Source organism: Notolepis coatsorum (genome assembly GCF_963971535.1).
Source record: "Notolepis coatsorum genome assembly, chromosome: 9".
NCBI classification, from domain to species: domain Eukaryota; kingdom Metazoa; phylum Chordata; class Actinopteri; order Aulopiformes; family Paralepididae; genus Notolepis; species Notolepis coatsorum.
Genome location: NC_140173.1, coordinates 40,404,596 through 40,431,153, shown reverse-complemented (window position 1 = coordinate 40,431,153; position 26,558 = coordinate 40,404,596). Strand labels below are relative to the sequence as shown.

The 26,558-nt window shown below is 42.8% G+C and overlaps 1 protein-coding gene across 2 annotated transcripts; it reads left to right on the top strand.

Moving 5' to 3' along the window:
- The first annotated feature begins 5,005 nt into the window (after positions 1-5,005).
- tk2 (thymidine kinase 2) lies at positions 5,006-26,126 on the top strand. Of its 2 annotated transcripts, none has more exons than XM_084321386.1 (10): positions 5,006-5,231; positions 14,931-14,968; positions 16,433-16,507; positions 17,001-17,054; positions 18,742-18,831; positions 22,646-22,719; positions 23,195-23,283; positions 23,440-23,519; positions 24,102-24,182; positions 25,175-26,126. In XM_084321386.1, exons 1-10 carry the CDS (start codon positions 5,033-5,035, stop codon positions 25,259-25,261), a joined length of 867 nt encoding a protein of 288 aa, XP_084177512.1. In that variant the 5' UTR covers positions 5,006-5,032; the 3' UTR covers positions 25,262-26,126. The 2 variants fall into 2 exon arrangements, with proteins under 2 accessions (XP_084177512.1, XP_084177513.1); XM_084321387.1 differs by having other exon boundaries at positions 5,103-5,231; positions 14,873-14,968.
- The last annotated feature ends 432 nt before the right edge of the window (positions 26,127-26,558 follow it).

The following is a 26,558-nucleotide window of genomic DNA, read 5'->3' as shown; positions in this document are numbered from 1 at the left end:
GTGTGTTGTCTGTATAATGAACTATTATATGTAGGGTGTCCATCATATTTGTGATTTTCTGATGAGAAAAATTCTAATATATGCATAGTTTTAATAAAATGAAAGGCAGACTGAAAAATGCATTAGACATATTATGTAAAACCAAGTCTACATTGTTCCAAATAATGTCAGGATCAGACTACACCATGTTTTAGTTTTTCATGATGGTCCCTCACCATGTCAGATCAGGTGTCATAAAAATATTTACAATTTTCGCCAGGATATTTGGTATAAATGTACTATAAGTCAGGCTATGAATGATATATCAACAAACCCCTCTGTAAAAAGAAGCAGGGTATATATAGGAAGAAATGTGGGTGTGTGTAGGTGCTAGGTAAATGGAACATTTCATCTCTTACGTGTAAGAAAAACGCATAAAACTAATTTTTTGGAAAACCCCTCAAAGTTCTGTATTGTAATTGTGATTTATGGACACGGGATCAGCAGGTTCTGGGTGATGTGCTGCAGACCTGCCTGTTCAGACCTTGAGAGGGTCGGCATGTTCTGGGTGATGTGCTGCAGACCTGCCTGTTCAGACCCTGAGAGGGTCAGCATGTTCTGGGTGATGTGCTGCAGACCTGCCTGTTCAGACTCTGAGAGGGTCAGCATGTTCTGGTTGATGTGCTGCAGACCTGCCTGTTCAGCCCCTGAGACGACCAGCAGGTTCTGGGTGATGTGCTGCAGACCTGCCTGTTCAGACTCTGAGAGGGTCAGCATGTTCTGGGTGATGTGCTGCAGACCTGCCTGTTCAGACCCTGAGAGGGTCAGCATGTTCTGGGTGATGTGCTGCAGACCTGCCTGTTCAGACCCTGAGACGACCAGCAGGTTCTGGGTGATGTGCTGCAGACCTGCCTGTTCAGCCCCTGAGAGGGTCAGCATGTTCTGGGTGATGTGCTGCAGACCTGCCTGCTCCCTCTGCTGCTGGGGGCATTTCCTCTGGGAACAATGAACATGAGTTATAATAACTTTACGGGAAAACATACACGCCAAATAGTTATATAGGCTAATACTATATTATAGTATATACTGGGGTGCCAGTGGCTCAGGAGGTAGAGCAGTCATCTGGTAATTGGTTCCCGGTTAGATTCTGGCTCCTCCCGGCAGCGTGTCGAAGTGTCCTTGAGCAAGACACTTAACCCCTAATTGCTCCCGATGAGCAGGTTGGCACCTTGCATGGTCGCCTCTGCCGTCGGTGTGTGAATGTGTGAGTGAATGGGTGAAAGTGAGGCATAAGTTGTAAAGCGCTTTGGATAAAAGCTGCTATATAAATGCAGTTCAATTCATATAAAGGCCTCAAATTTGATCTAATCATTAAATAGTTATATCGTCTATAAATAGAAGTTACCTATCTAGCTTTACCTACCATATAACTATATAGAAGTTACCTATCTACCTTTACCTAAAATATAACTATATAGAAGTTACTATATAGCTACCATCACCTATGTCTGGGATTCCGACCGTGCTCAGATCCTCTTTGAAAGAGGGGGATCCGTTGTGACAAATAATTTTGTTCTATTCAGATGTGGATTTATTTTATAGTTTAATTATACAAAAGTAATAAGAATAACAGAGCAGTTGATGCAGAAAAAATAAAAGACGACAGAATATATTCTCGAGCCAGTGAGTCTCTATAAGATGAAATGCCACACAGACTGGTGGGACCAGTTAGCTGTCCAGCAGTTTGCCTCAAGAAGCTCCCGTCTGTCCAGTGAGTCTGTCATATAGAAGAACGTAGGAGTTCCTGGCCCTCCCTCACAGAGAGAGAGAGAGAACTCTCAAGGTCGATTTTCACCTTTAAATGGATATTTCACATTGGTAGAATTTGTCAAAAATCATCAGTCTCACTTCTATCTAGAGTCAAGGAAGGAAGTGCACGTGAAAGCACAATAGTGCCAAGTGTGGAAACGTTCAGCTCGGTCGACATGGAGTTGAATGGGATCAGCCGTCTCCTCGTTTATCATGTCATTTAAACAGGTTATTACCTCTGATGTCAGAATAGAATTTGTTGCTTTGTTAACTAGCTGACGTTTGATATATTGGTTGATGTATATTTCCTCAGATAGCTGGTATATCTTTTATTTAATTCAGGCTTCAACAGAACTGGCACCAAAGTCTGACACCAAGCAGAGCATAGAATGCTGATATTCTGACATGATGACCCTTCCTTCTTTTATAGTTTCCTTGTTCCTTAGACACTGTTTTGAGTTTAACCGCCACTGCTAATGAAAGAAGAGAAAAAGCTGGTGAATTATTTTTATTTTATTTTTTTTAATCATATGTATCAAGCCTATATATCAGGCCCTATTTTACATGGGAAATTAACACCATAATAATTGATAATAATTTTTACATATGTTCGATTAGATTAGATTCAAGTTTATTGTCATTATACAACAAAAGTACAGTACAACAAAAATTGGTTTGGCATCCAACCAGAGTGCAATTGTAACAGTAAAGTGCAATAGTAATATAATATAATAATAATAATGCAGGACCTCTTTAGAGGTCTTTATTCGGCATGCAACAAACTGGGACATGCAATGGGAGCGGCACACACACTGGAATACACACACACACGCGTTGTCTTTTTTCTCAGTCGCCGATGCGATTGAGCTCTGCGCTTGACCCATCCCGTCGTCCTTCCCCCCAAGGGCAGCCGGGAGCAGACAGGGCGCCGGCGAGGTACCGCGCCCGGGGACCAATCCAAGTGCTCCTGCCCGTCTTCGTCAGGGACGCGACAGCGTCAGCGATCTGTTGTGCATGTTTTTCCATTGGGTTTCTCTTATCTGGAGGGGAAAACCTTGCGAGCACGGGGGGAGAACATGCAAACTCCACACAGAAAGGCCTGGGAGATACCCCACCTGGGTACCTGGCATCGCGGAAACCTGGTCCCCAAGCAGGAATCGAACCCTGGACCTTCTTGCTGTGAGGCGACAGTGTTAACCACTACACCACCGTGCCGCCATATACAATGTACAGGTGAGTAAACTGGATATAAAATATATAAATGAATACTACTGAGTGCAAATGTACTATTGTACTAATGTACAGTGATACAGGAATAAAGCCATATTGTGGTAGTACAGTAGGCATACTGGCCAGCAGTGTAACTAGTAAGCGTAGGTAAGGGATATGTACAGGTATAGTATCTACAGATATATGTACATATATATCTATATAGTTTACACTGCTTGTGTTGTTTTTACTACCTGTACCCCTCCCCCATGCTGCTATGATGCCTGAATTTCCCCAAGGGGATTAATATGTTTTTTTTCCTACACTGCTATAGTTGACGTAGACTAGAGGTTCAACTTCTATTGTTACTATGTTTATAAAATTTTAGCTGTAGTATATTGCCAAGAGACTTGATGGTAGTGGACTTCAGGCGGAAGGCAGCCCCCCCCACCCCGATCATTCTGGGAGGCACCCCGGTGGCCTCTGTGGAGTCCTGCCGCTTCCTCGGCATGACACTCTCCCGGGACCTGAAATGGGAGCTGAACACCATCGCTCTCAATAAAAAGGCCCGGAAGAGGATGTTCTTCCTACGTCAGCTGAGGAAGTTAAGGCTGCCGAGGACCATGATGGTCCAGTTTTACACCGCCATCATCCAGTCCATCCTCACCCTCTCCATCATCACCTGGTTTCCTGCAGCCATGGTCAGGGACAAGGCCAAGCTGCAGCGGGTGATACGCTCGGCGGAGAGGGTGATCGGCTGCTCCCTTCCCTCCCTCGAGTCCCTACACTCCACCAGGGCCTTGAGGAGGGCGAGGAAGATCATGGCAGACCCCGCCCACCCGGGTCACAACCTCTTCAACATGCTCCCCCACGGCAGGCGGCTACGGCTGCCCAAGACACTAAAGTCCCGCCACAGACTGAGTTTCTTCCCCTCAGCGGCTCGCCTGGTAAACGAGTCAGGTGTCCCCCTGCTCCCCCCCCCTCTATGGCGAGCTGCTAGGGCTGGACTTCTGGTCTTGAACTTTGTGTTGCACTGTATCCATGTCCCCCACCACCGCACTTTCACAGTCTTATTGTTGTCTCACTGTTCTGTCCTGTCTTGCACTTTACTTATAATTATTTATTTACTGTTGTATTGTTCTTAATTTGTGAAAAAAGCATGCACTGTAATGTCAAATCACGTTCCATTTTGTACCTGTATAAAATGGCGAATAAAGTAATCTGAATCTGAATCTGAATCCAAAGCAATAACGCATGTGTGTCAACATGACAGAGGAAGCTCAACAAATCATGTTAAACCCAGATTCGGCTCAAACAAGGGACTAAACACGTTTCGCAATTATGCCACATCAATGTGGAACGCCCTACCCAAAGCTGTAAAGGAATGTGAATCCCTACCCACATTCAAAACCGCTCTTAAAGAGCACCTACGGGAGGCTGCAATTCGAAACTGGCCACCGTAAATGTCCAAACCCCCCACCCCCTCCTAATAGACAGTCTCCTCCCCACCGCATGTATATAATATTCTCTCCCCGCCGTATAGTATATTTCTCTCCCACCCACCCACCCCCTCCTAATGTACAGTCCCCTCCCCATCATATGTATATACTCTGTCAGGATCTATGAGTAACAGTACTGTATATTTGAATACCGTATATGTCACAAATGTATCCTTACTAAATACCTATATGTCCCTATGCCATAAATGTCATGTATGTTGAGTATGTCATAAATGTCTATATGAAATGAAAATGGGGGACCCTGATGTAAACAAGACAAACGTCTTTCTCTGGTCTGCATCCCCTTAACAATTGTGTGTATTGAGCCGTACTGTATTGTACCCATTCTGCAATCTGTTAAATAAAGTTTTCATTCATTCATTCACGTCAGCGCTTTTACTCTGAAGGCCAAACTTCTTTATAATCACGTGACACTCGGGCCCCGACACAGGAAGTGATACGCCACGTGACTACAACAATCCGCACCACGTGACTCCCCGGTTCCCTGGCTACAGCGAGGCTGCCTCTCCTGCGACATGTCCTCGTCTCGCACCGGTCTGAAGACACTGTGGACGTCTTGGAGACGTGTTGTATCCTCTCGGTCTGCCCTCCTCCCGTGCTCTTTATTATCCACCGCGGGCCGCAGAGTCACGACGTTATTTACCGGTGACTGGAGGAGCTCTCTGTCCTCCATACAGACCAGAGCTCTCAGCCACAGCACCGACTCCATCACCAGTAAGTCTGATTGATTGATTGATTGATTGATTGATTGATTGATTGATTGATTACATTAATTAACAGATTGCAGAATAGGTACAATACAGTACGGCTCAATACACACAATTGTTCAGGGGATGCAGACCAGAGAAAGACTTTCGTCTTGTTTACATCAGGGTCCCCCATTTTCAATTCATCATAACATATGACATACAGATAGACAGTCCTACTGCTACATCTACATTTATGACATACCAGATTTACAAATACAGCACTGTTTGTGATACAACAAGAGTCTAGAAAAGAGAGTACATTTGACGAAGACACTGTACATTGGAGGGGGTTGCGTTAGGACATTTACAGGAGCCAGTTTCGAATTGCAGTCTCCCGTAGGTTAGTTAGGGTGACCAATGACCATATTTTGATTTCCAAAAAAGAGGACATGCTGGCCCCAGCCTCGAGATACTTAAAGGAAAACTCCAACATTTTGGGAAATTAGCTTATTTAACATCTTCCCTGGAGTTAGACAAGAAGATACATACCTTTTTTGTCTCTGTGCGTGCATTTAGCTTCGGGAACAGTCGCTCCGTTAGCAATGCATAGCTTAGCTTCATCACTGGAAGTGAGGCAGATCCGGAGCCTTACAGTGTATAGTTTGATTGATTGATTGAAAAGTTTATTAACAGATTGCAGAATACACTCCAAATACAACTCCAAAACGTTCATGTAAACATGTTGTGACCTGTGTATTCACCACGTGGAGAAATAAAAAATAATTGAATTAGACAATTACGTTTTATAAGCAAATATACTCGGAACTATTTTTTGGCCCAACCACTCCTCTCTGAGCGCAGCCAGTGATTTCAACGTGACGCTCTGTTTGTTTACATTCTCATTCATTCAAAAGATCCGAACCGATTGAAGTTTATGGATACCATGACTTGAAATCCTCTTACCTTGACGATTAAAAACCTCCCCAATTTAGAAAACAGTAATCCAATGGCTGGTATTGTTATATACCGGACGCTCTGAGCTAACCGGAGCTAACACAGATCAGGATCGTAAAGCATATATAATGACTTCCTTTCTGGGGTTGTCAAAATAAAAGTGCGATGTTTATAGCAGCGGAAAACGTTTATTTTGTACATTATCTAACGTTAACACGAACCTAAACTAACGTTACAACTAACCTAAAGTTAGTTTAGGTTCGTGTTAGATCTTGTTTTGGATGAATGCGTAGAAATGAAAAACGGAAATCTTCTTTTATTAAAGTAGTTTTGACATGTGATATAGATAAAGATATTGTTTCATTGTGTATTGATTAACTTTACATTTGCTCTTCATTACTTTACAAAAGTTATACTGGCACAGTCTAATACAGCAATGGATTATGGGTAAACGCAACGTTAAAACAGTGTCAATGTAAGACTGACTTTACATTAAAAAATGTAAAAAAAAATATAAAAAAATCTAACCCTGACTAACCTTACTGTCATGCACTTGTCCTAATAAACGAACCTACACTGTAACACGCAACACTTTGATAAACATTGTTACTCAGCTGATAGAGTTGTACCCTTCTTGCTGTCTTGTCGTACAGAACTTGTAAGTCGCTTTGGATAAAAGCGTCAGCTAAATGACTAAATGTAAATGTAAACGATTTATAGTATAAAGTAGGGTATTATTTGGACTAAAGAATGGTGTTGTCTCACCCTACTCGCATGTTGAGGGAGAGCACCATACATTATACACTGAGAAACCACGGCCGAGAGTGAGCTCTCCGGGAACAACACCACTTTGCCGGTATCACTTCTCTGCCTTTTGTAGGTAGGTAGTTGTACAATGTAATACATTTCGTGCTAAACCCCTCCTTTAGCCTTTCGCTGTTCTTCTTCTTCGGGTCACAACCGAGTTCCGGTCTGACTTCCTGTGCTAACGTTCTATTCTACACTGCTGCCACCTGTCGTCACGGAGGGGAATTGCAGCCATTTTGTAAAAAAAAAAAAAAAAATTTAAACGGGAAAAATACGGGAACGGGATGATGGCGGGAAGGAAGGTTGAAATACGGGACAAAGTGACGTCAGACTACACCTCCCTATAGCACATGCATAAGCCTGGTCTCTTTTGAAAGATAACATTCTGAAGTTACTAATGCAAAAAAGGAAAATCACTTTTAGTGCTAATGAAATAGAGTAGCATATATGCCTGAACTTGAGTTGAACTTGAACTTGTGTACTCACATTTTTCTGTACTGGTTGCAATATCCCAAATGTAACCACATAACATGCGCCCAGAAAAGTGGCCAATTTTTTTGTACTTTAACTTGAGCACTGCATACTTTTTTTGCAAAGCTTATCTTTATACTTTATGCTTAGCACACGCATAAGCCTGGTCTCTTTTGAACGATAACATTCTGACGTTTCTTACACAATAAAGAAATCAGTTTTAGTGCTAATGAGTAACAGGGCTGAACTTGAGTTGAACTTGAACTTGTCTACTCACGTTTTCGTGTAGTAGTTGCAATATTCCAAAATAATATATATATATATATATATTTGTATAAGCTGGAAAACACAGCAAATCCATAGCCTGAAGTCTTATGTAGTACAGGTTAGGGCTGGGCGATATGGCCAAAAACGTTATTGCGATAAAATAATAAAATAATTTTCATATCACTCGATATCGATAATTATCGTCGATATAATTTCTGTCAAGTTTAATTAACTTCTTATGCCCGGCGCCGCAGTATACTAAACACCAGTGCATAGATTATTATATTCCACCAGGGGGCAACCTACCGCCACTGGATCATATGCATTATAAGAATGGAACTAACAGTTAGCCAGAGCAAGCGGTGTATCCCACGACAATGTACTAACTATCACCCTAAAATACTCCGTTGCGCCCCAATACATTGCAACAACGTCCACAGCATACCCCACACTACTTTAAACCGTTACCCTAAAAATTCACGCCACACACCCACTCCGCACGTAAACTATAAAATAGCGGCGTGCAAGCTAATGATCCTAGCCAGCCTTGTTTCCAATGTACTAACTATCACCCTAAAATACTCCGTTACGCCCCAATACTTTGCAACGACATCCACCGCAGTGCAGCATACCCCACACTACTCTAACCGTTACCCTCAGAATTCACGCCACACACCCACTCCGCACGTAAACTATAAAATAGCGGCGTGCAAGCTAATGATCCTAGCCAGCCTTGTTTACTACCCAGAGGTGCACCGCGGGTCTCCTTCCCTGTTGCCATCTCCTTCACTGATTGGTTGTTAGTGCGCGTGTGCTGATATCCAAGCTTGGACAATCGATATATCGAAACTTTGCAACCACGTTTCATGTTTATTTTGAGGAAATAATTTATCGCGATAGTTATCGTTTTATCGCCCAGCCCTAGTACAGGTCCATATTTTATAAAAATCCGTTCAGAAATGAGTCTTCTAGGAGACATCCGGGTAAACCGTGTGCCAAGAAAAAAGCTCCATCTCTCCATTTCCTGATCCAAGTAAATTCATTCGGAATTTGTATCACTTGATCCTGTCTTCGTTTGTCAATTTTCGCACACCCCAACGTGTGATATCACTGGAAAGCTATACAGTCATTGTTGACTACAAATTACAACGCTGACCAATCATTTTCGCAATCGGCGGATGATTGACTTCTGGAGCCTCGGGAGTCCGGGGTGATAATCTGGCGTAAAAAGACGCTCGCCTGACATAGGCATGTAACTCGAGAACCGATGAACGGATTTTGTCAAGTGAGATGGCATTCGAACGGCAACAAATAGTGCTTTAATTCAGTCATTTATATGTTCGGCGAGAAATGCAGCCTGAGCCTTCAGACGCTCGCAAAATGCTGTGAAACTGAAACTGAAAAACCCGGACATTTTCATGAATTTATAAACCCCCCCCCGGACGCCCTGGACAGGGCGTGAAAAGAGGACATGTCCGGGCAAAAGAGGACGTTTGGTCAACCTACCGTAGGTGTTCTTTGAGTGGTTTTGAAAGTGGGTAGTGATTCACATTCCTTTACAGCTGTGGTACTGGGTAGGGCGTTCCACATTGATGTGGCATAATTGCGAAACGTGTTTAGTCCCTTGTTTGAGCCGAATCTGGGTTTAACATGATTTGTGGAGCTCCCTCTGGTGTTGTGGTCGTGGTATTCACTGACCTTTGGGAAGTATTTTGACATGTACATGGGTACCTTAGTGGTGTAGTGTATCTTGTAGACCAGGCCCATTGCAAGTTGCTGTACTCTGTTGTCTGTTATACAACGGCATGCAAATTTCTCGATTCTGATTGGCTGAAACAGTCAACTTACACGTGGGTATTTGTACTAACCTCACGCTCTTGGTCCCAGGACCCGCCCACAACCGCATTCCTATCACTCCGCCATGCGAGTTTTTAGAAGTGAACCAAGATGGCGGAAAAACCGGACAGTAAACATTACGAAAGGATATGGTGATAGGGTCATAAAGACTAAATGAAAAATGATTCTGTCATGGCGAATGTGTTAGTTGCTTAAACAATGTTGGATGATGTAATTGATGGGTCATGAGTCATTGTGGAATAAAAGAAAAATTGCGTGAATTGATTGATTAATTGCACATTTGTTTGTAATTTTTTTTACCTACTTTCTATAGAAGCAGCTGGGAGGTGCGCTGTTTTAAGTGAGCGTGGACTATTGAATTGATTGATTGATTGATTGCTAATTTTATTACTGTCCGCCTTGTTTCCAACTGGTTAAGTTTAGGCACTCTTTCGAAGTTGGTTAAGGTTATTCAATAATGCAGGACCTCTTTAGGGGGTCTTTATTTGGCATGCAACAAACTGGACATGCAATTGGAGCGGCACACACACACCGGGATACACACACACGCATGCATTGTCTTTTTCTCAGTCGCCGATGCGATTGAGTCTCTGCACTTGACCCATCCCATCGTCCTTCCCCCCATGGGTAGCCGGGAGCAGATAGGGCGTCAACGTGAGCCGCGCCCCGGGGACCAATCCATGTGCTCCTGCCCGTCTTCGTCAAGGACGCCACAGCGTTAGCGATCTGTTGTTGTGCATGTTTTTCCATTGGGTTTATCTTATCGGGGGGGAAACCCTTGCGAGCACGGGGAGAACATGCAAACTCCACACAGAAAGGCCTGGGAGATCACCCACCTGGGTACCTGGCATCATGGAAACCTGGTCCCCAAGCGGGAATCGAACCCTGGACCTTCTTGCTGTGAGGCGACGGTGTTAACCACTACACCACTGTGCCGCTTAGAGTTAGTTTGTCTTTAGAGCAGGGCGATAGACCACCAGCCCTGATTCCAAACTAACCTTAACCAACTTCGAAAGAGGGCCTAAACTTAACCAGTTGGAAACAGCTAATTTTATTACTGTCCGCCTTGTTTCCAACTGGTTAAGTTTAGGCCCTCTTTCGAAGTTGGTTAAGGTTAGAGTTTGTCTTTAGAGCAGGGCGATAGACCACCAGCCCTGATTCCAAACTCTAACCTTAACCAACTTCGAAAGAGGGCCTAAACTTAACCAGTTGGAAACAAGGCGGACAGTAATAAAATTAGCAATCAATCAATTTAATAATTCACGCTCACTTAAAACAGCGCACCTCCCAGCTGCTTCTATAGAAAGTCTGTAAAAAAAAAATAAAAAAACTTATAGGAAAAAGATAACTTTTTTTCCCCTATAGGGCAAAGAAAACTTTTTTGTTGTTTTACCTACTTTCTATAGAAGCATCTAATAATGAAGTTCTATAGAAAGTAGGTAAGAAAAGAAAAGTTGGATGTCTTAGTTTGTTGGATGTCTTAGTTTGTTGGATGTCTAGTTGAAAGACAGTTGGATGTCTTATTTTGTTGGATGCCTAGTTGAAAGACAGTTGGATGTCTTAGTTTGTTGGATGTCTTAGTTGAGAGACAGTTGGATGTCTTAGTTTGTTGGATGTCTTAGTTGAGAGACAGTTGGATGTCTTAGTTTGTTGGATGTCTTACTGAGAACAGTTGGATGCACTTCCGAGCTGCTTCCACATGGAGGCAACTTCTCTTTTTTTTTTTTGGAACTACTTTTTCTGGCGGATGGTTTTCAATAAATCTTCAATTAATGTGTGTTTATTGTATAGTAATAAGGTTGGATGAATGCGCCAGTTGTATAAAAGCCATTACACCACGTGCAGTTGTGAGAATTAGACCATGCCTAGAGGTGGTCGTTAGGCCCGAGGCGCAGCTGCGTTATGTAATGCTTTATTGTCTACTCTAAGCCATCCTAGGTAGTCAAAGTGGGCAGGTGTGAGGTGGGTTTTAGGGGTAAGGTCAAGCAGTAGTCTGACCAGTTTGTTTTGTGATGTTTGTCATTTTGTTTTTAGCGCCTGAAAGTCTGTTCATCCACACCAGTTTATTACCAATACGTCTGTTCATTCACACACCAGTTCATCACCAGTAAGTCTGTTCATCCACACCAGTTCACTTCATCACCAGTAAGTCTGTTCATTCACACCAGTTCACTTCATCAGCAGTAAGTCTGTTCATCCACACCAGTTCATCACCAGTAAGTCTGTTCATCCACACCAGTTCACTTCATCACCAGTAAGTATGTTCATTCACACCAGTTCATCACCAGTAAGTCTGTTCATCCACACCAGTTCACCACCAGTAAGTCTGTTCATTCACACCAGTTTATTACCAGTAAGTCTGTTCATTCACACCAGTTTATTACCAGTAAGTCTGTTCATTCACACACCAGTTCATCACCAGTAAGTCTGTTCATCCACACCAGTTACTTCATCACCAGTAAGTATGTTCATTCACACCAGTTCATCACCAGTAAGTCTTCATTCACACCAGTTCATCACCAGTAAGTCCGTTCATTCACACCAGTTTATTACCAGTAAGTCTGTTCATCCACACCAGTTCACCACCAGTAGGTATGTTCATTCACACCAGTTCATCACCAGTAAGTCTGTTCATCCACACCAGTTCACTTCATCACCAGTAAGTCTTCATCCACACCAGTTCACTTCATCACCAGTAAGTCTGTTCATCCACACCAGTTCACTTCATCACCAGTAAGTATGTTCATTCACACCAGTTCATCACCAGTAAGTCTGTTCATTCACACCAGTTTATTACCAGTAAGTGTTCATCCACACCAGTTTATTACCAGTAAGTCTGTTCATCCACACCAGTTCACCACCAGTAAGTCTGTTCATTCACACCAGTTCACCACCAGTAAGTCTGTTCATTCACACCAGTTCACCACCAGTAAGTCTGTTCATTCACACCAGTTCACCACCAGTAAGTATGTTCATTCACACCAGTTTATTACCAGTAAGTGTCATGATGATAAGTAGGGATGCCCCGATTGATCGGCCTCCGATCGTTATCGGCCAATAATCAGTATAAATATGCGATCGGTGATCGGTGATAATGCTTTATTTTCGCCGATCGTCAAAACCGATCGATGACACGGAAAACATGATTAAATTCTCTGCGGAGTTCTCATTCGCTCTTCTATCCAGCCCCTCCCGCACCCATTGTTTACATGGGGCTGGAGGAGAGGAGCCTCCGGCAACAGTCTGCTCTAGTAGTGTATGCGACGTGAGTTAACGTTGGCTACCTACCGAGCCATTGGCTACCTAACGTTACTGTTTAAACTAAATGACCCAGTGACTACATGAGGCATTGTTAACGGTATCTAGCCGGCTAGCTACTGATAGCTCCTGATATCAACAAATGCTCCAGCAAGTCTAGTAGTGCATGATACGTTAGTTCATTTTCGGGGCTACATGTGAATGTGATCAATAGGGTCCAGCTGCAGCTCCGGAGAATCCTGGCCGTAGCTGGAGGCTACAGTATAGGGCCCAGCTGCAGCTCCGGAGAATCCTGGCCGTAGCTGGAGGCTACTCGAGTACACACAGACAGTGGAGCTGTTTGCAGATAGCGAGCATTTTGACTTGTTGCGTGGTGGCGATGTCTCGCAGATAATACAACTACAAGTATGATTATATAATATATATATTTTATTAAAAAAATATTAATTAATTTATTTAAATTTTTTTAATCAAAAACGATCTATATCGGATCGGTATCGGCCGATATGGCTCAAGACGATCGGTGATCGGTATCGGTGGCAAAAAACATGATCGGGGCATCCCTAATGATAAGTCTATTCCTTCACATTAGAACCAGGGCTGTAAATCACCACCAGTGAATTGTCTGGTAAATGCATAGTCACTTCCGCAGGTAGCAGTCCTTTCTGTTCTTATATATGAACAAATTAATTAATAGTTTATTTTAGGTCTTTGTTTACAATAAATCAAAAACACACTTGTGTGGACTTACAAAAAGAAAAATCACAAATGTACATATTCAAAGTAAACACACAAAATCCAAACCCAATGACCCTCTGTGCCCTCCTCAGCTCCCAGGTCCCATAATGAACACACAATCTCTGTTTAACCCTCTGTGCTCTCCTCAGCTCCCAGAATGAACACACTATCTCTGTTTAACCCTCTGTGCTCTCCTCAGCTCCCAGGTCCCATACTAAATAGGGGTGCACCGATGTATCGGTCGGGTATCCGTATCGGCCGATAAGTGCCTTGTTGACTGCAATCGGCCTATCGGCCGATAAGCTCGAATGTGCCGATGGCAGTAGCCGATAAATATCCATCAATTTGTGTAGCGTCAAGACAAAAAAAAGTTCACTTGCGACCTGCACAACGCCGTCCCCAGTCCCCCCCACACACACATACACACACACAAGCTACTGCATCAAAGTTACTACTTATGATTAACAAGGCATTCGTTTTGTGGCATTAACGTTATATAGTTAGTGTTACACGTTCAATAACATCAGCATATTATTTACCCGAACGTAGCAAGCGTTCATACTAGCTCAGTTCCTTCCGTTGCTCACAGAGCCCTGAGTTTTACCCATTCTGCAATCTGTTAATAATGTTTTCAATCAGACACATGTATAGAAAGGCTTTGTTTTATTATAACATTAGTTGCAGTAAAATCATTATGCCTCATTTAAATCATCCTGCGGAGCTAAAAGCTAAATGTCGGCTGCGCCTTGTTGTAGAAAACCTCTCGTCAAAATCAATGGCGGACAAAAGCAGAAGTAAAAAATGTATACGCGCTTGCCGATTGGTGGTAACAGCAGAGGCGGGTGCAAGCGGTGTGTGACGTAATTGGCAGAATCGACTGTCAATCAAAATGTCATTGGTTGAGACAATAGTATCTAGCTGCAGCCCAGCAGGTAGACCATGCTGGGATAACTAGTGTCTAGCTGCAGCCCTGCAGAACATACTGGGAGAGAGATAGTGCTATTTCTTGATGTTTCCTTTTTTTAAGTAAGTAAAGAGGCCTATGTTCATATCGGTGAGCACAATTTGTAAGACAAATATACAGTGGTTTCATAAAAAATAAAAAAAATATTACAAAAAAAAATATTACAAAAAAATAAAAATATTACAAAAAAGAATTTTGCCACAAATATCGGTATCGGCCGATTGTGTTAGTTGAACAATCGGTATCGGTATCGGTGGCAAATTTTCATATCGGTGCATCCCTAATACTAAAGCTCTGACTTGCCTGCTGCACCTGTTTAACACCTTTCTGTCCCTCTGGCCCTGCCGTAGCCTGCTGACCTGGAAGAGCGCTGGGAGTCTTGTCTCACTATGTTGTCTTCCTCCCAAGGGAAGCTGGTCCGCAACGGAGAGGAGAAGAAAGCAGTGGTGAGTGTCTATTTTTTTTTTTTTTTTTTTTTTTTAACACAGAGCCAGTCGTGTTTTCCTTTTTACCCCCTTGAATGCCCACATCCACTCCAATGTTAACGTTAATATCGCCTAATCTATGTTTTAAATTATGGCTATGTGTCTAATTGCCCGTCGCTTATCAAAGACTCATTTTCCAGTCAACATTGTCGTAGCAGATTGTTTTTTTATCGCTTCATTTCCGTTTTCTAGCATTTTGAAAATCACTCGTTTTCACGGAAAAAACAACACATCCCATGATAATTGCCTTTTACTGGAATATTCTAGAACGTTGTCATTTTTCGGCCTATTTATGAATCGTTTTCAAATAAACGCTAGATTATCGATAGTATATGTGTATGCATGCACGCTCGTGGCGCGCGCTGAAAATCGCTTCTCCTATTTCCTGACGGCGCGCACAGTGAAACAGCAATATCACATAATCACATAAAAGCTTATATATCCGTGAAAACGAGTCTGATTATCCTTAAACTTGTAACATAGATTCCTTACCTGAGATCAGATGGTATCCAAATGGATTATTTCAATTCCTGATCGCCATTCGAAAAAATCGATATTTTTATTGATTCACCGTGTATACAGTAAAACACATATTCCCTGCGGCTCCGAGAGTCCAGCATGAAGCTGGTAGATGCCGGCTGCGTGACTGAGAAGTAAAATGTGGAGTGCGGGTTTTTTTTTTCTCATTCATTTGCATTGAGTTCAATCCAAAAGGGTGAATTACCACCTGGGAGACGATAGGGGCGCTTTTTTCACATCTGAGCGCCTGAGGTAGCTGAATTTCCAACAGTAGACTTGGTTGATGAAATATGATTTCAGATCGCAAAAAGAAAAAAAGGAGAAAATACGAGAATTCTTGTGAGTGGGCATTCAACCCGCTGGGGGGAAACCCGAGAATTCTTGGGCGTGGCATGCAAAGTGTTAAAGGAACACGCCAACATTTTGGGAAATCAGCTTACCGTCTTCTCCAGAGAGAGACGAGAATGTTTCTACTGAACGCACAGAGAGGAAACTGGTATCTATCTTCTCGTCTCTCTCTGGAGAAGACGATACGCTAATTTCACAAAATGTTGGCGTGTTCCTTTTAAATATGAGTTTGATAGGTCTTAAAAATGTATTGGATTAGGAAGTTACTTCTATGTTGTGATAACTTCTCTGTATCTGAACTGTGTTTGGGGGAAATGGCTGTGAACTACAGTAATCAGTACAGTAATCAGTACAGTATCACCAGTTCCCCTCCCATAATTCATATGGAATTACTTCTTTCACAGTCGCTTTCCTTCATACTTCTGAACCAACATCCCTCTGCATGGAGGTTAAACCCAGGTTTCTAATCTCTCTTTATATCTATCTCTTTCTTTCTCTTTCTCCCCCCCCCCCCCCCCCCTCTCTCTCTCTTCTCTTCTATCTCTTGTCTCTCGCCAGATCTGTATAGAAGGGAACATCGCCAGTGGGAAGACTACATGTCTGGAGTATTTCAGTACAACTAGTAATATAGAGGTAATACTACATGTAGAGTATTTCAGTATAACTAGTAATATAGAGGTAATACTACATGTAGAGTATTTCAGTATAACTAGTAATATAGAGGTAATACTACATGTAGAGTATTTCAGTACAACTAGTAATATAGAGGTAATACTACATGTAGAGTATTTCAGTAACACTAGTAATATAGAGGTAATACTACATGTAGAGTATTTCAGTATAACTAGTAATATAGAGGTAATACTACATGTAGAGTATTTCAGTACAACTAGTAATATAGAGGTAATACTACATGTAGAGTATTTCAGTAACACTAGTAATATAGAGGTAATACTACATGTAGAGTATTTCAGTAACTAGTCATATAGAGGTAATACTACATGTAGAGTATTTCAGTAACACTAGTAATATAGAGGTAATACTACATGTAGAGTATTTCAGTAAAACTGAAAATAACCTATTGATTGATTGATTGATTGATCCGTCCTCTTGTCTGCCCTGCCAGGTCCTCACTGAGCCGGTGTCTAAATGGAGGGACGTTCGAGGACACAACCCCCTGGTACTGTATGGACTAACTAGCTGCTGTTTTAGTAACCAGTATAGGACACAAGGGGGCGCTCTTCTTCTCTGGGTTTATGGGTAACACTGATGTGGCTACTGTAGGTATGAGGCAGAGGACCTGTTCTCTCTGCCAACATCTTTTTTTTTTGGGTCCACTTCTCCTCTTTTTCAATTTGTCTCCCATCCCAATTCCATTGTGCCAATTCTCCCCTCCCCTGTCTTGAACGTTGCTTGCATGTGCCACCCACTGGCCGGTTGTAGGGAGGATAGAAGCCTTGCATCACGTGTCCCCTCCGATACATGTGTAGGTAGCCAGTCACATATTTTCGCCTGCCAGCGCGGACTCTCATTGGAGAGGTGTAACGTGTGGGAGGCTCACACTACCCCCGCCATTTCCTGTCTCTGCTGTGCAGGCGTCCCCCAACCGCCTGTATACTTTCCGTAGACGCATTTCTGGCAGACGCTCTCTGATTGGCCGACGCCAGTTTCTACACTGGTTAAGCTTAGGCAATCTTCGAAGTTGGTTAAGGTTAGGCAAGTTCTTTCGACGGTTAAGCTTAGGCACTCTTTCGAAGTTGGTTAAGGTTAGAGTTTGTCTTGGAGCATGGCGATAGAACGCCAGGTAGTTTGCAGGCTGTTTGACGTGGAAATGGGCAAAGACACAGCTTGCGCACATGTCACATGACCAGAAACGTCTGCCAGAAATGAAGCTACGGAAAGTATAGACGCCCCCCAACCGACCTGTAGGAGTCGCTGTCCACAACGTCCAGATTACCACCCATCGACTTCCCACCCGCTAACTCTGCCAATTGAGTTAGTATGACGGCTGGCCCAAGCCGCAGGCAACGCAGACAGCCGGATTCGAACCCGGTGTCTCTTGCGTTGGTGACGAGCGCAATGTCCGCTGCGCCACCCAGCCGTCTACTCTGCCAACATCTTGATAATGGGGATTGACCGGACCTGACCCCTCACGAATGGGGAGCTCCTTCGTATCTTTAAAGGTCCTCCTCACCTCATGTTCTGTTAACCTGAACACTGAGTCTCCATCGGCAGTGGCTCTACTTTTTATTGCAGTGGCCTGTAGGCTGTTGTTGGAATTTACAGCCTCAAACCGTACATAGAACGTGCACATATATCCCATACCTACTCTTAATAGTTATACCATTTATAGCTGTTTCACCTTTTATACCTGTATCGCTGTATAGCATTGAACAGACATGACGTCAGTTTAGCATATTACCAGTAGCTTGTTATATACAGTATTATCACATTTTATCACTTGCATATTGCACTTTACTGTTGCATTTGCACTCTGGTTAGATGCAAACTTATTTTTGTTGCACTGGACTTGTGCTGTATGATGACGATACATTTTAATCTAATATAATAACTATGGTTACCTCTTATTAACTAGTTTAAAGTGTTCATAAAGCATGTCTTTCTGAGCGTTGCTATAGCGATGACATGAAAACAAATACATTTCAGTGTTTGATCTGTTGGGTATGTTTGTTTTCCATCCCTGTGTGTCCCTGCCGGAGCTGACCTGTTGGGTATGTTTGTTTTCCATCCCTGTGTGTCCCTGCCGGCGCTAACCTGTTGGGTATGTTTGTTTTCCATCCCTGTGTGTCCCTGCCGGAGCTAACCTGTTGGGTATGTTTGTTTTCCATCCCTGTGTGTCCCTGCAGGGCCTGATGTATCAGGACCCGACACGTTGGGGCATCACACTGCAGACGTACGTCCAGCTGACCATGTTGGACAGACACCTGGCTACTGTAGTAGGTGTACACACACACTCACACACACTCACACACACACACACACACACTCCAGGGCTCGAAATTGCGACCGAATCTGTGCGACCTCAAAATATAATTGGGAGCATTTGTGCAACCGCAAATAATTGTTCTGGTGCGACCCCCCCCCCTCCTCCTCTTGTTGACGCACACACACGCTGCATGCAGTGCCCTCGTTGCCCCTCCCCCTCACAGACCCGTCTCATTTGCACCGAAGATAGCAAGCGTGCAGCTCCTCTTTTAACATCACTGAAGCATTAAACAATGGCCCAGTAAACTATTCACTTTAGTTTACTACACGAGGCGTTGTCTAACGTCATCTAGCTGGCTAGCTACTGATAGCTCATAACATGATTGAAATTCGATTTTGCAGTTGTGGCTAAAGTTAGCTAGCTACCAGTGTACCATCCATCCGCGACGGACTTAATTAAACATTTCATGGAAACGGAGTAACGTTAACGTTATGTCGAGTTCATACTACACTACACGTATGAACTCGACATAACGTTAACGTTACTCCGTTTCCATGAAGTGTTTAATTAGCAGCAATCTGTTGTTGAACATTTTACGTTAACACTTTCAGAGCCCTTGATTAACCTTGATTTACCCGTTGAATGCCACCATCCACTTCAATGTTAGCGTTAAAAACGCCTAATCTATGTTTTAAATTATGGCTATGTGTCTAATCTGCCCGTCGCTTATCAATGACTCGTTTGTAGTCAACATTGTCGAAGCGGATTGTTTTTTTATCGGTTCATTTTCGTTTTATAGCATTTTGAAAAGCCCTCGTTTTCAAGGAAAATATAAAGATTCCATGATAAAAGACATTTACTGGAATATTCTAGAATACACAAAAACCTTGTAATTTTTCGACCTATTTATGAATAGTTTTCAAATAAACGCTAGATTATCGATAGTATATGTGTACGTATGCACGCTATAGACGCGAGCTGAAAAATCGATTCTATTATTTCCTCATCAGCGATCGCGCACACACAGACACATCACACATAGGGCAAACGCTGAGATCTCAGCGAATACAACTCTGATTATCCCAAGACTGGTAAAATAGATTCCTTACCTCAGATCAGATGTTCTCCAAAAAGATTATTCCAATTCCTGATCGCCATTCCAAATATCGATCACGCTTATTGATTGATTATTGGCTGCTGTGAATATATATTCCAGGCTGATTCCCGTCCCGCGATGACTTCCATGTTGATCAGACAGATTGCCAGCACAAGGAGCCAGCTGGCTCCGCCTCTACATATCTACAGATCCCAGGTCAGTCTAAGCGACTGACCTGCAGTTACACAGGGATAGACGATAGGGGGCGCTTTTTTCCATTCTGAGCTCATGTAGGGGCTGGTGTACCAACGGGAGACTCGGTTGATGAAATATGAATTCAGATCGCTAATAAAACAAAACGATATTTGTCGTCGTGGGCACTCAACTGATAAAACGAGATGTCGTCCGTGGCACTGAAAGGGTTAATGCTCTGTGTATTGCATGGACAGGAAGCCGTCATGCAAGGACAGGAAGCCGTCATGAAATCGTTGTAGTCATATTGTAGTCTTTTAGTCTTATTAACTAAAAGATTTTAACCAAATAAAAAGCAGCAGCACTATTGCATAACTGAGTCATGTTTGCTATGTATTTCTTTTTTTAGGGGAGTAGGACATTTGTTTCACAGTTTTAGCATGATGTTTTATAGATGGCTAGGTTAAACACAGGTTTTTGTTTTTAAGAGGGGGGGTTTGATTTGATTTGATTGAAGTTTATTTCAAATATGCAACACAACAAACAAACATCAAGTACAGATATAGCCGTTCAAATAATAAATGTATAACTTTTTTTTTAATAATAATAATCTAAAAGAACCGATAAGAGTATCGATAAAGTACCGAACCGTTAAGCAGTATCGATAATAGTAGTAGTATCGATAAAATCCTAACGATACCCATCCCTAACTGTTATAGTCGGTTTTTTATCAATAAAAAAAGATATTACATTATATATTGTTGGTGCTCCTTACATTTTGGTGGGTGCTCCTAAATTTTTGCTGGTGCTCCCAACTTTTTGAAGTTGGGAGCACCAGTGCTACCAAGTAGAAATGTTCATTTCGAGCCCTTCACTCACTCACTCACTCACTCACTCACATGAATATGATATACCTGTAGCATTCATACTTTGACATTTTTATTTTTTTATCCACTTTTTCTCTTTTTCTCCCATCCCAATTCCACTGTGCCAATTCTTCCCTCCCTTGTCTTGAACGTTCCTCGCATATGCCCCCCACTGGCCGGTTGTAGGGAGGATAGAAGCCTTGCATCAAGTGTCCCCTCCGATACATGTGGAGGCAGCCTGTCGCATCTTTTCACCTGCCAGCACAGACTCTCATTGGCGAGGTGTAACGTGTGGGAGGCTCACACTACCCCCGCCATTTCCTGTATCTGCTGTGCAGGTGTCCCCAACCGACCTGTAGGAGTCGCTGTCCACAACGTCCAGATTACTACCCACTAACTCTGCCAATGAGTTAGTATGATGGCTGGCCCACGCCGGAGGCAACGCCGACAGCCGGAGTCGAACCCGGTGTCTCTTGCGTTGGTGACGAGCGCAATGTCCGCTGCGCCACCCAGCCGCCTACTTTGTGTCATTTAGTAATTTAATTTGTTATATATATTCCATTTAATCACTTGTACTTTGTATTGTGTTAATGCTTAATGTTAACTGGTTCTGTGCCAAAAACGAATATACTCGTTATTGCCATCCAACCGTGGAGCGCCAACCACGAGTATACTCGTTATTGGATCCGTTTTTCTTATTCGCTATTGCCATTCATAATTCATCGGGGCAGCCTGTGCATGCTGTTCTGAATGTGTCTGAGCTGGTAGACGGTCAATACCGCCCTCTAACGCCTTCGGCCGCTATTGCACTCCATTTGAAACAATGTAGTTTGTTTTCTGGTATCAGCCATGCGGACGGGGTTTAAATACTCCGGCAGGACAAGCGCTTACAACAATGCATCAACTAGCCCCCCCCCAATCTTTTTGCCATGCCGGATAATGTGGGACGGACCTCCGCGACCAGTACTTGGAATGGCGATCAGATGGTTGGATATTTTTTTTTTGCATTACATCAGAGACAAGGTAAGGACACTATATATCCAATCTTGCGTTGATCTGATATTTTTTTCTCCCGCGATCGAAGCTGTCTGTGTGGACTGTGTGTGTGCTGTTTACCGTTGGTCACATCACAGCACGCAGGGGCGCCCCGCTACAAGCCCCTTTTCATGGGTGCATGAGGAGACATAATAACGATAATCTAGCGTTGATTTCAGGAAGATTCGATAATCAGGCGAAAAATGACAACGTGATAACTGGATTTCACTAAAGGGCTATTTTTGCGTCTTTTCCTGGGATTACTCAGAATCACCCAAACTATACTCATATTCACCACGGTATAAAACGGAAATGTACGGATGAAAAAACAATTTGTTTTTTGCATGTTGACCAGAAGAAACTCACTGACAATCGACAGCGTTATTAGATCCATAGCTATAATATTTCATATAGTTTAAGCACTCGCAAACACGGCATTCTCTCCATTGAACAAAGCGATGGCAGACATCGGCCCAATGACCGTAGCGCCCTCTGGCGTTCAATGTGTTAATACACTTCACTGTTACCTTGTACTGTGGTTACTAGATTCCAACTTATTTTTGTTGTACTGTACTTGTGCTGTTTTATGACAATACATTTGAATCTAATGTAATATTATTGTTGTGTCTGTCCAGGCTGCTCCAGTGAGGATGATGGAGAGGTCCATCTTCAGTGCCAAGTACATCTTTGTAGAGAATCTTTACAGAAGGTACTGTTCTGTTCTGCTCTGTTCTCTTCTGCTCTGCTCTGCTCTGCTCTGCTCTGCTCTGTTCTGTTCTGTTCTGTTCTGTTATTTTCTGTTCTGTTCTGTTCTACTCCTGTTCTGCTCTGTTCTGCTCTGCTCTGTTCTGCTCTGTTCTGTTCTGTTCTACTCCTGTTCTGTTCTGTTCTACTCCTGTTCTGCTCTGTTCTGCTCTGTTCTGCTCTGTTCTGCTCTGCTCTGCTCTGTTGTCTTGTGTTCTGTTCTGCTCTGGTTCTTGACCTGGTGGGTCAACAGGTCTGTTCTGTTTTGCTCTGTTGTGTTGTGTTCTGCTCTGGTTCTTGACCTGGTGGGTCAACAGGTCTGTTCTGTTTTGCTCTGTTGTGTTGTGTTCTGCTCTGGTTCTTGACCTGGTGGGTCAGGTTTTGAACTGGTCCCGCGTTGCGTCTGGTTTTGAACTGGTCCTGTGTTGCTGTGTTTTCAGCGGGAAGATGCCGGAGGTGGATTTTGCCGTCCTCAGCGAGTGGTTTGATTGGATCACCACAAACATCGCCATTCCCGTCGACCTGATTGGTGAGAATCCAGGAAGTGGAGACAAAACGCATCGTCCAATGATAGATGGATTGTTTTAAACATTTCTTTGATTATTCTCTCTTCTCTCCTCTCCATCCCTCTCTGCCTCACACCCTCTGTCTCTCTCTCTCTCTCTCTCTCTCTCTCTCTCTCTAGTGTACTTGCAGACGTCACCTCAGACCTGTTATGAAAGATTGAAACAGAGATGTAGAGAAGAGGAGAAAGTCATTCCACTGGTAGGTCAAAACACATACCCACCCACACACACAGACGGAGACAGACACAGACGGACAGAGACACACCACACACACACACATATGACATTGCACATACAGATTGACACACACACACACACACACACACACACACACACACACACACGCACAGTGATTCAAACACACACATAAACAGAAAGACGGACATCTTCTTGTGCTAAACTTGAGTCATTTCAGGAAAAACAATCTACGTTAATTTATCCAAATACATTCAGTCTCCTAAAATACAGAGTCTATGTATAAAAAGGGTTGGTTCAGCTGATATGGATGTAAACACCTTTTTAAATGAAAGCTGAAAGTCTGACCTTTAACCTCAATCATTGTTCCATTTCAAATCCAATGTGCTGGAGTACAGAGATGATGATTCTCTGGACTCACTGTATCTCTCTTTCTCTCTCCTTCCATCTCCCTCTCTCTCTCCTTCCATCTCCCTCTCTCTCTCTCTCTCCCTCCCTCCCTCTCCCTCCCTCCCTCTCTTTCTCCCTCCCTCCCTCCCTCATTCCCTCCCTCCCTCTCTCCCTCTCTCTCTCTCCCTCCCTCCAGGAGTATTTAGAGTCTATCCATCAGCTGTATGAAGATTGGCTGATCAACCAAACCTCCGTCCCACTTCCTGCTCCTGTCCTGGTGAGTAGCCAATCAGAGCTGTCTGACTGACTCATGCTGGAAACGTCTCCGGTTGGTCAAAAGGGTATTCCAGCCAAACTAAAGTATTACTCCGTGATCTCATCCTGGGTAGTATTGTTATGATATTAACCCTTTCACTGCCACACGACAGAAGGTTAACCCTTTACTATCACACAACCGACGGCGGTTGTGTGATAGTAAAGGGCTAACCTTCTGTATTGTCACAGTGAAAGGGTTAACCCTTTATATTTATGGATGAAGGATTGCACTACAACTCGTACACCTTACTGTAAATTGTACCTAAAATTGTACCTCATCCCACTTCTGCTTTGCACTAGATAGTACTGTACATTAGTACACTGCATAGTATTGTGTATTGTATATTATATGGTAACTCAGAACATTGTACATATGTCTATACCGAACAACTGTGACCTCATTCTTCTTCTAAATTCATGCTATATTATGTTATTATGTTATTTGATACTATCTTGTCTAGCACAGTCTCTGGAGCGTAACAGTAAGAAGCATTTTGTATGAAAGTATTCTGTACTTCTGTATGACAACTATTAAAGAACTTGAACTTAACCGGCTGTCGTGTGGCAGTGAAAGGGTTAAAGTGAACACTCCGTGATCTCATCCTGGGTAGTATTGTTATGAGATTAAAGTGACACCCCGTGATCTCATCCTGGGCAGTATTGTTATGAAATTAAAGTGACACTCCGTGATCTCATCCTGGGTAGTATTGTTATGAGATTAAAGTATTACTCTGTGATCTCATCCTGGGTAGTATTGTTATGAGATTAAAGTGACACTCCGTGATCTCATCCTGGGTAGTATTGTTCTGAGATTAAAGTGACACTCCCTGATCTCATCCTGGGTAGTATTGTTATGAGATTAAAGTGACACTCCGTGATCTCATCCTGGGTAGTATTGTTGAGATTAAAGTATTACTCTGTGATCTCATCCTGGGTGTTGTGTTTTATCTACAGGTCATTCCTGCTGATCACGACCTCCAGGAGATGTTGCGTCAGTACGAGGAGAATAGAGACAAGATCTTGGCAGCCAGACACCTCTGACACACACACACACACACACTGAAGGTTCAAGTTAGAGAAACTGAACATTTCCCCGACTGGTCAGCGAAAAGAGGACTTAAAATGTGTCCAAACCAGATTGAGACCAGAAGGATTATTTTAATTTGTGGACCCATTTATATCATCAGAGCCACTGCTTGAGAAACACGTTGTTAAGTGTTGTTACTACGACCTCTGACCGACCATGTTCCACTGGATCTATATTCTGCTGTGTTATTCTGAATACCCTCGAGCCGTTGTCACACTATTAGTAGGATAGTAGAACTGTTGTTCTTCTACAGCTGTCTATATGTGTCCAGTGTTTTATTTTGCAGTTTCAGGTCAGCAGTCGATTTTAGCGTTTTTGTTCATCTCTGAGTCTGAGTTTGAAAAACTACAGAAGAAGAAATGTAACTGAGACACAGACCTGATCAACCCATTCATCTGAACAGAATCAACCTGCGTACGATCTCATCTCCGTTTTAAATGCGTGAGCAGATCCGGGACCTGTATGCATCAGGGTTCCCGTGGGGTAATTTAATAACCAGAATAATTTGAGGTCTTAGAAAGTCTTAATGTTGGATTAGGAAGTTATTTCTATGTTGTGATAACTTCTCTGTATCTCGTTTAAATGTGTTTGGGGGAAATGTCCGGGCTGCAAAGTAAGCAGTATGATAATAGTCTTATCAGTTCCCCCCCCCCAACAATTCATATGGAATTACTACTTTTGTAGTAATTTTCCTTCATAAATTTTTGCCAGTATAGCCATGAAATGGCTATTAAATTCTATTCAAAGTGGTCTTAAAGGGGAACTATTTTACTATTTCTTTCACTATTTGGGCACTTTTACACAATTCCTGTGAGTCTATGGAACACCTCTGTAATATATATATTTTTTTTATTCATTGTTTTGTATTTCTAATCAAGTCCTCAAAAACAGCATTTTTCTACCTCAAGATCTCGAGCCGTTTTGAGCCTGGGCTCCTAAACCACTGTGCACCGTCGTGTTCGCCTGAACATTAACATGCAGCAGTGACTATATGACATCACATATAGGCACATTTTCAAACGACTCAGTTCAGTGAGGGTGAATATTGTGAGAGGAGAATTGGAAGAATGCGCCAATATGAGAATTTTGAGACATAGATCATATTAATATAAGTTCACATAGCTAGGAAACAATGCTAAACACTCAAAAAGGCCATTTATAAGATAGTTCCCCTTTTAAAAAGGTGCTCTATCTAGATAACATTCAGCCACTAGATGTCGCACTAGAGCACCAGCATGTCGTTTATCCAAT

What these genes read in the sequence shown, in the direction of transcription:
- tk2 (XM_084321386.1), top strand. Translation starts at nt 5,033, where the DNA reads ATGTCCTCGTCTCGCACCGGTCTGAAGACACTGTGGACGTCTTGGAGA. An exon ending in GTACAACTAGTAATATAGAG is followed by an intron (nt 16,508 to 17,000) that starts GTAATACTACAT and finishes CTGCCCTGCCAG; the next exon opens with GTCCTCACTGAGCCGGTGTC. An exon ending in AGGAGAAAGTCATTCCACTG is followed by an intron (nt 23,520 to 24,101) that starts GTAGGTCAAAAC and finishes CCCTCCCTCCAG; the next exon opens with GAGTATTTAGAGTCTATCCA.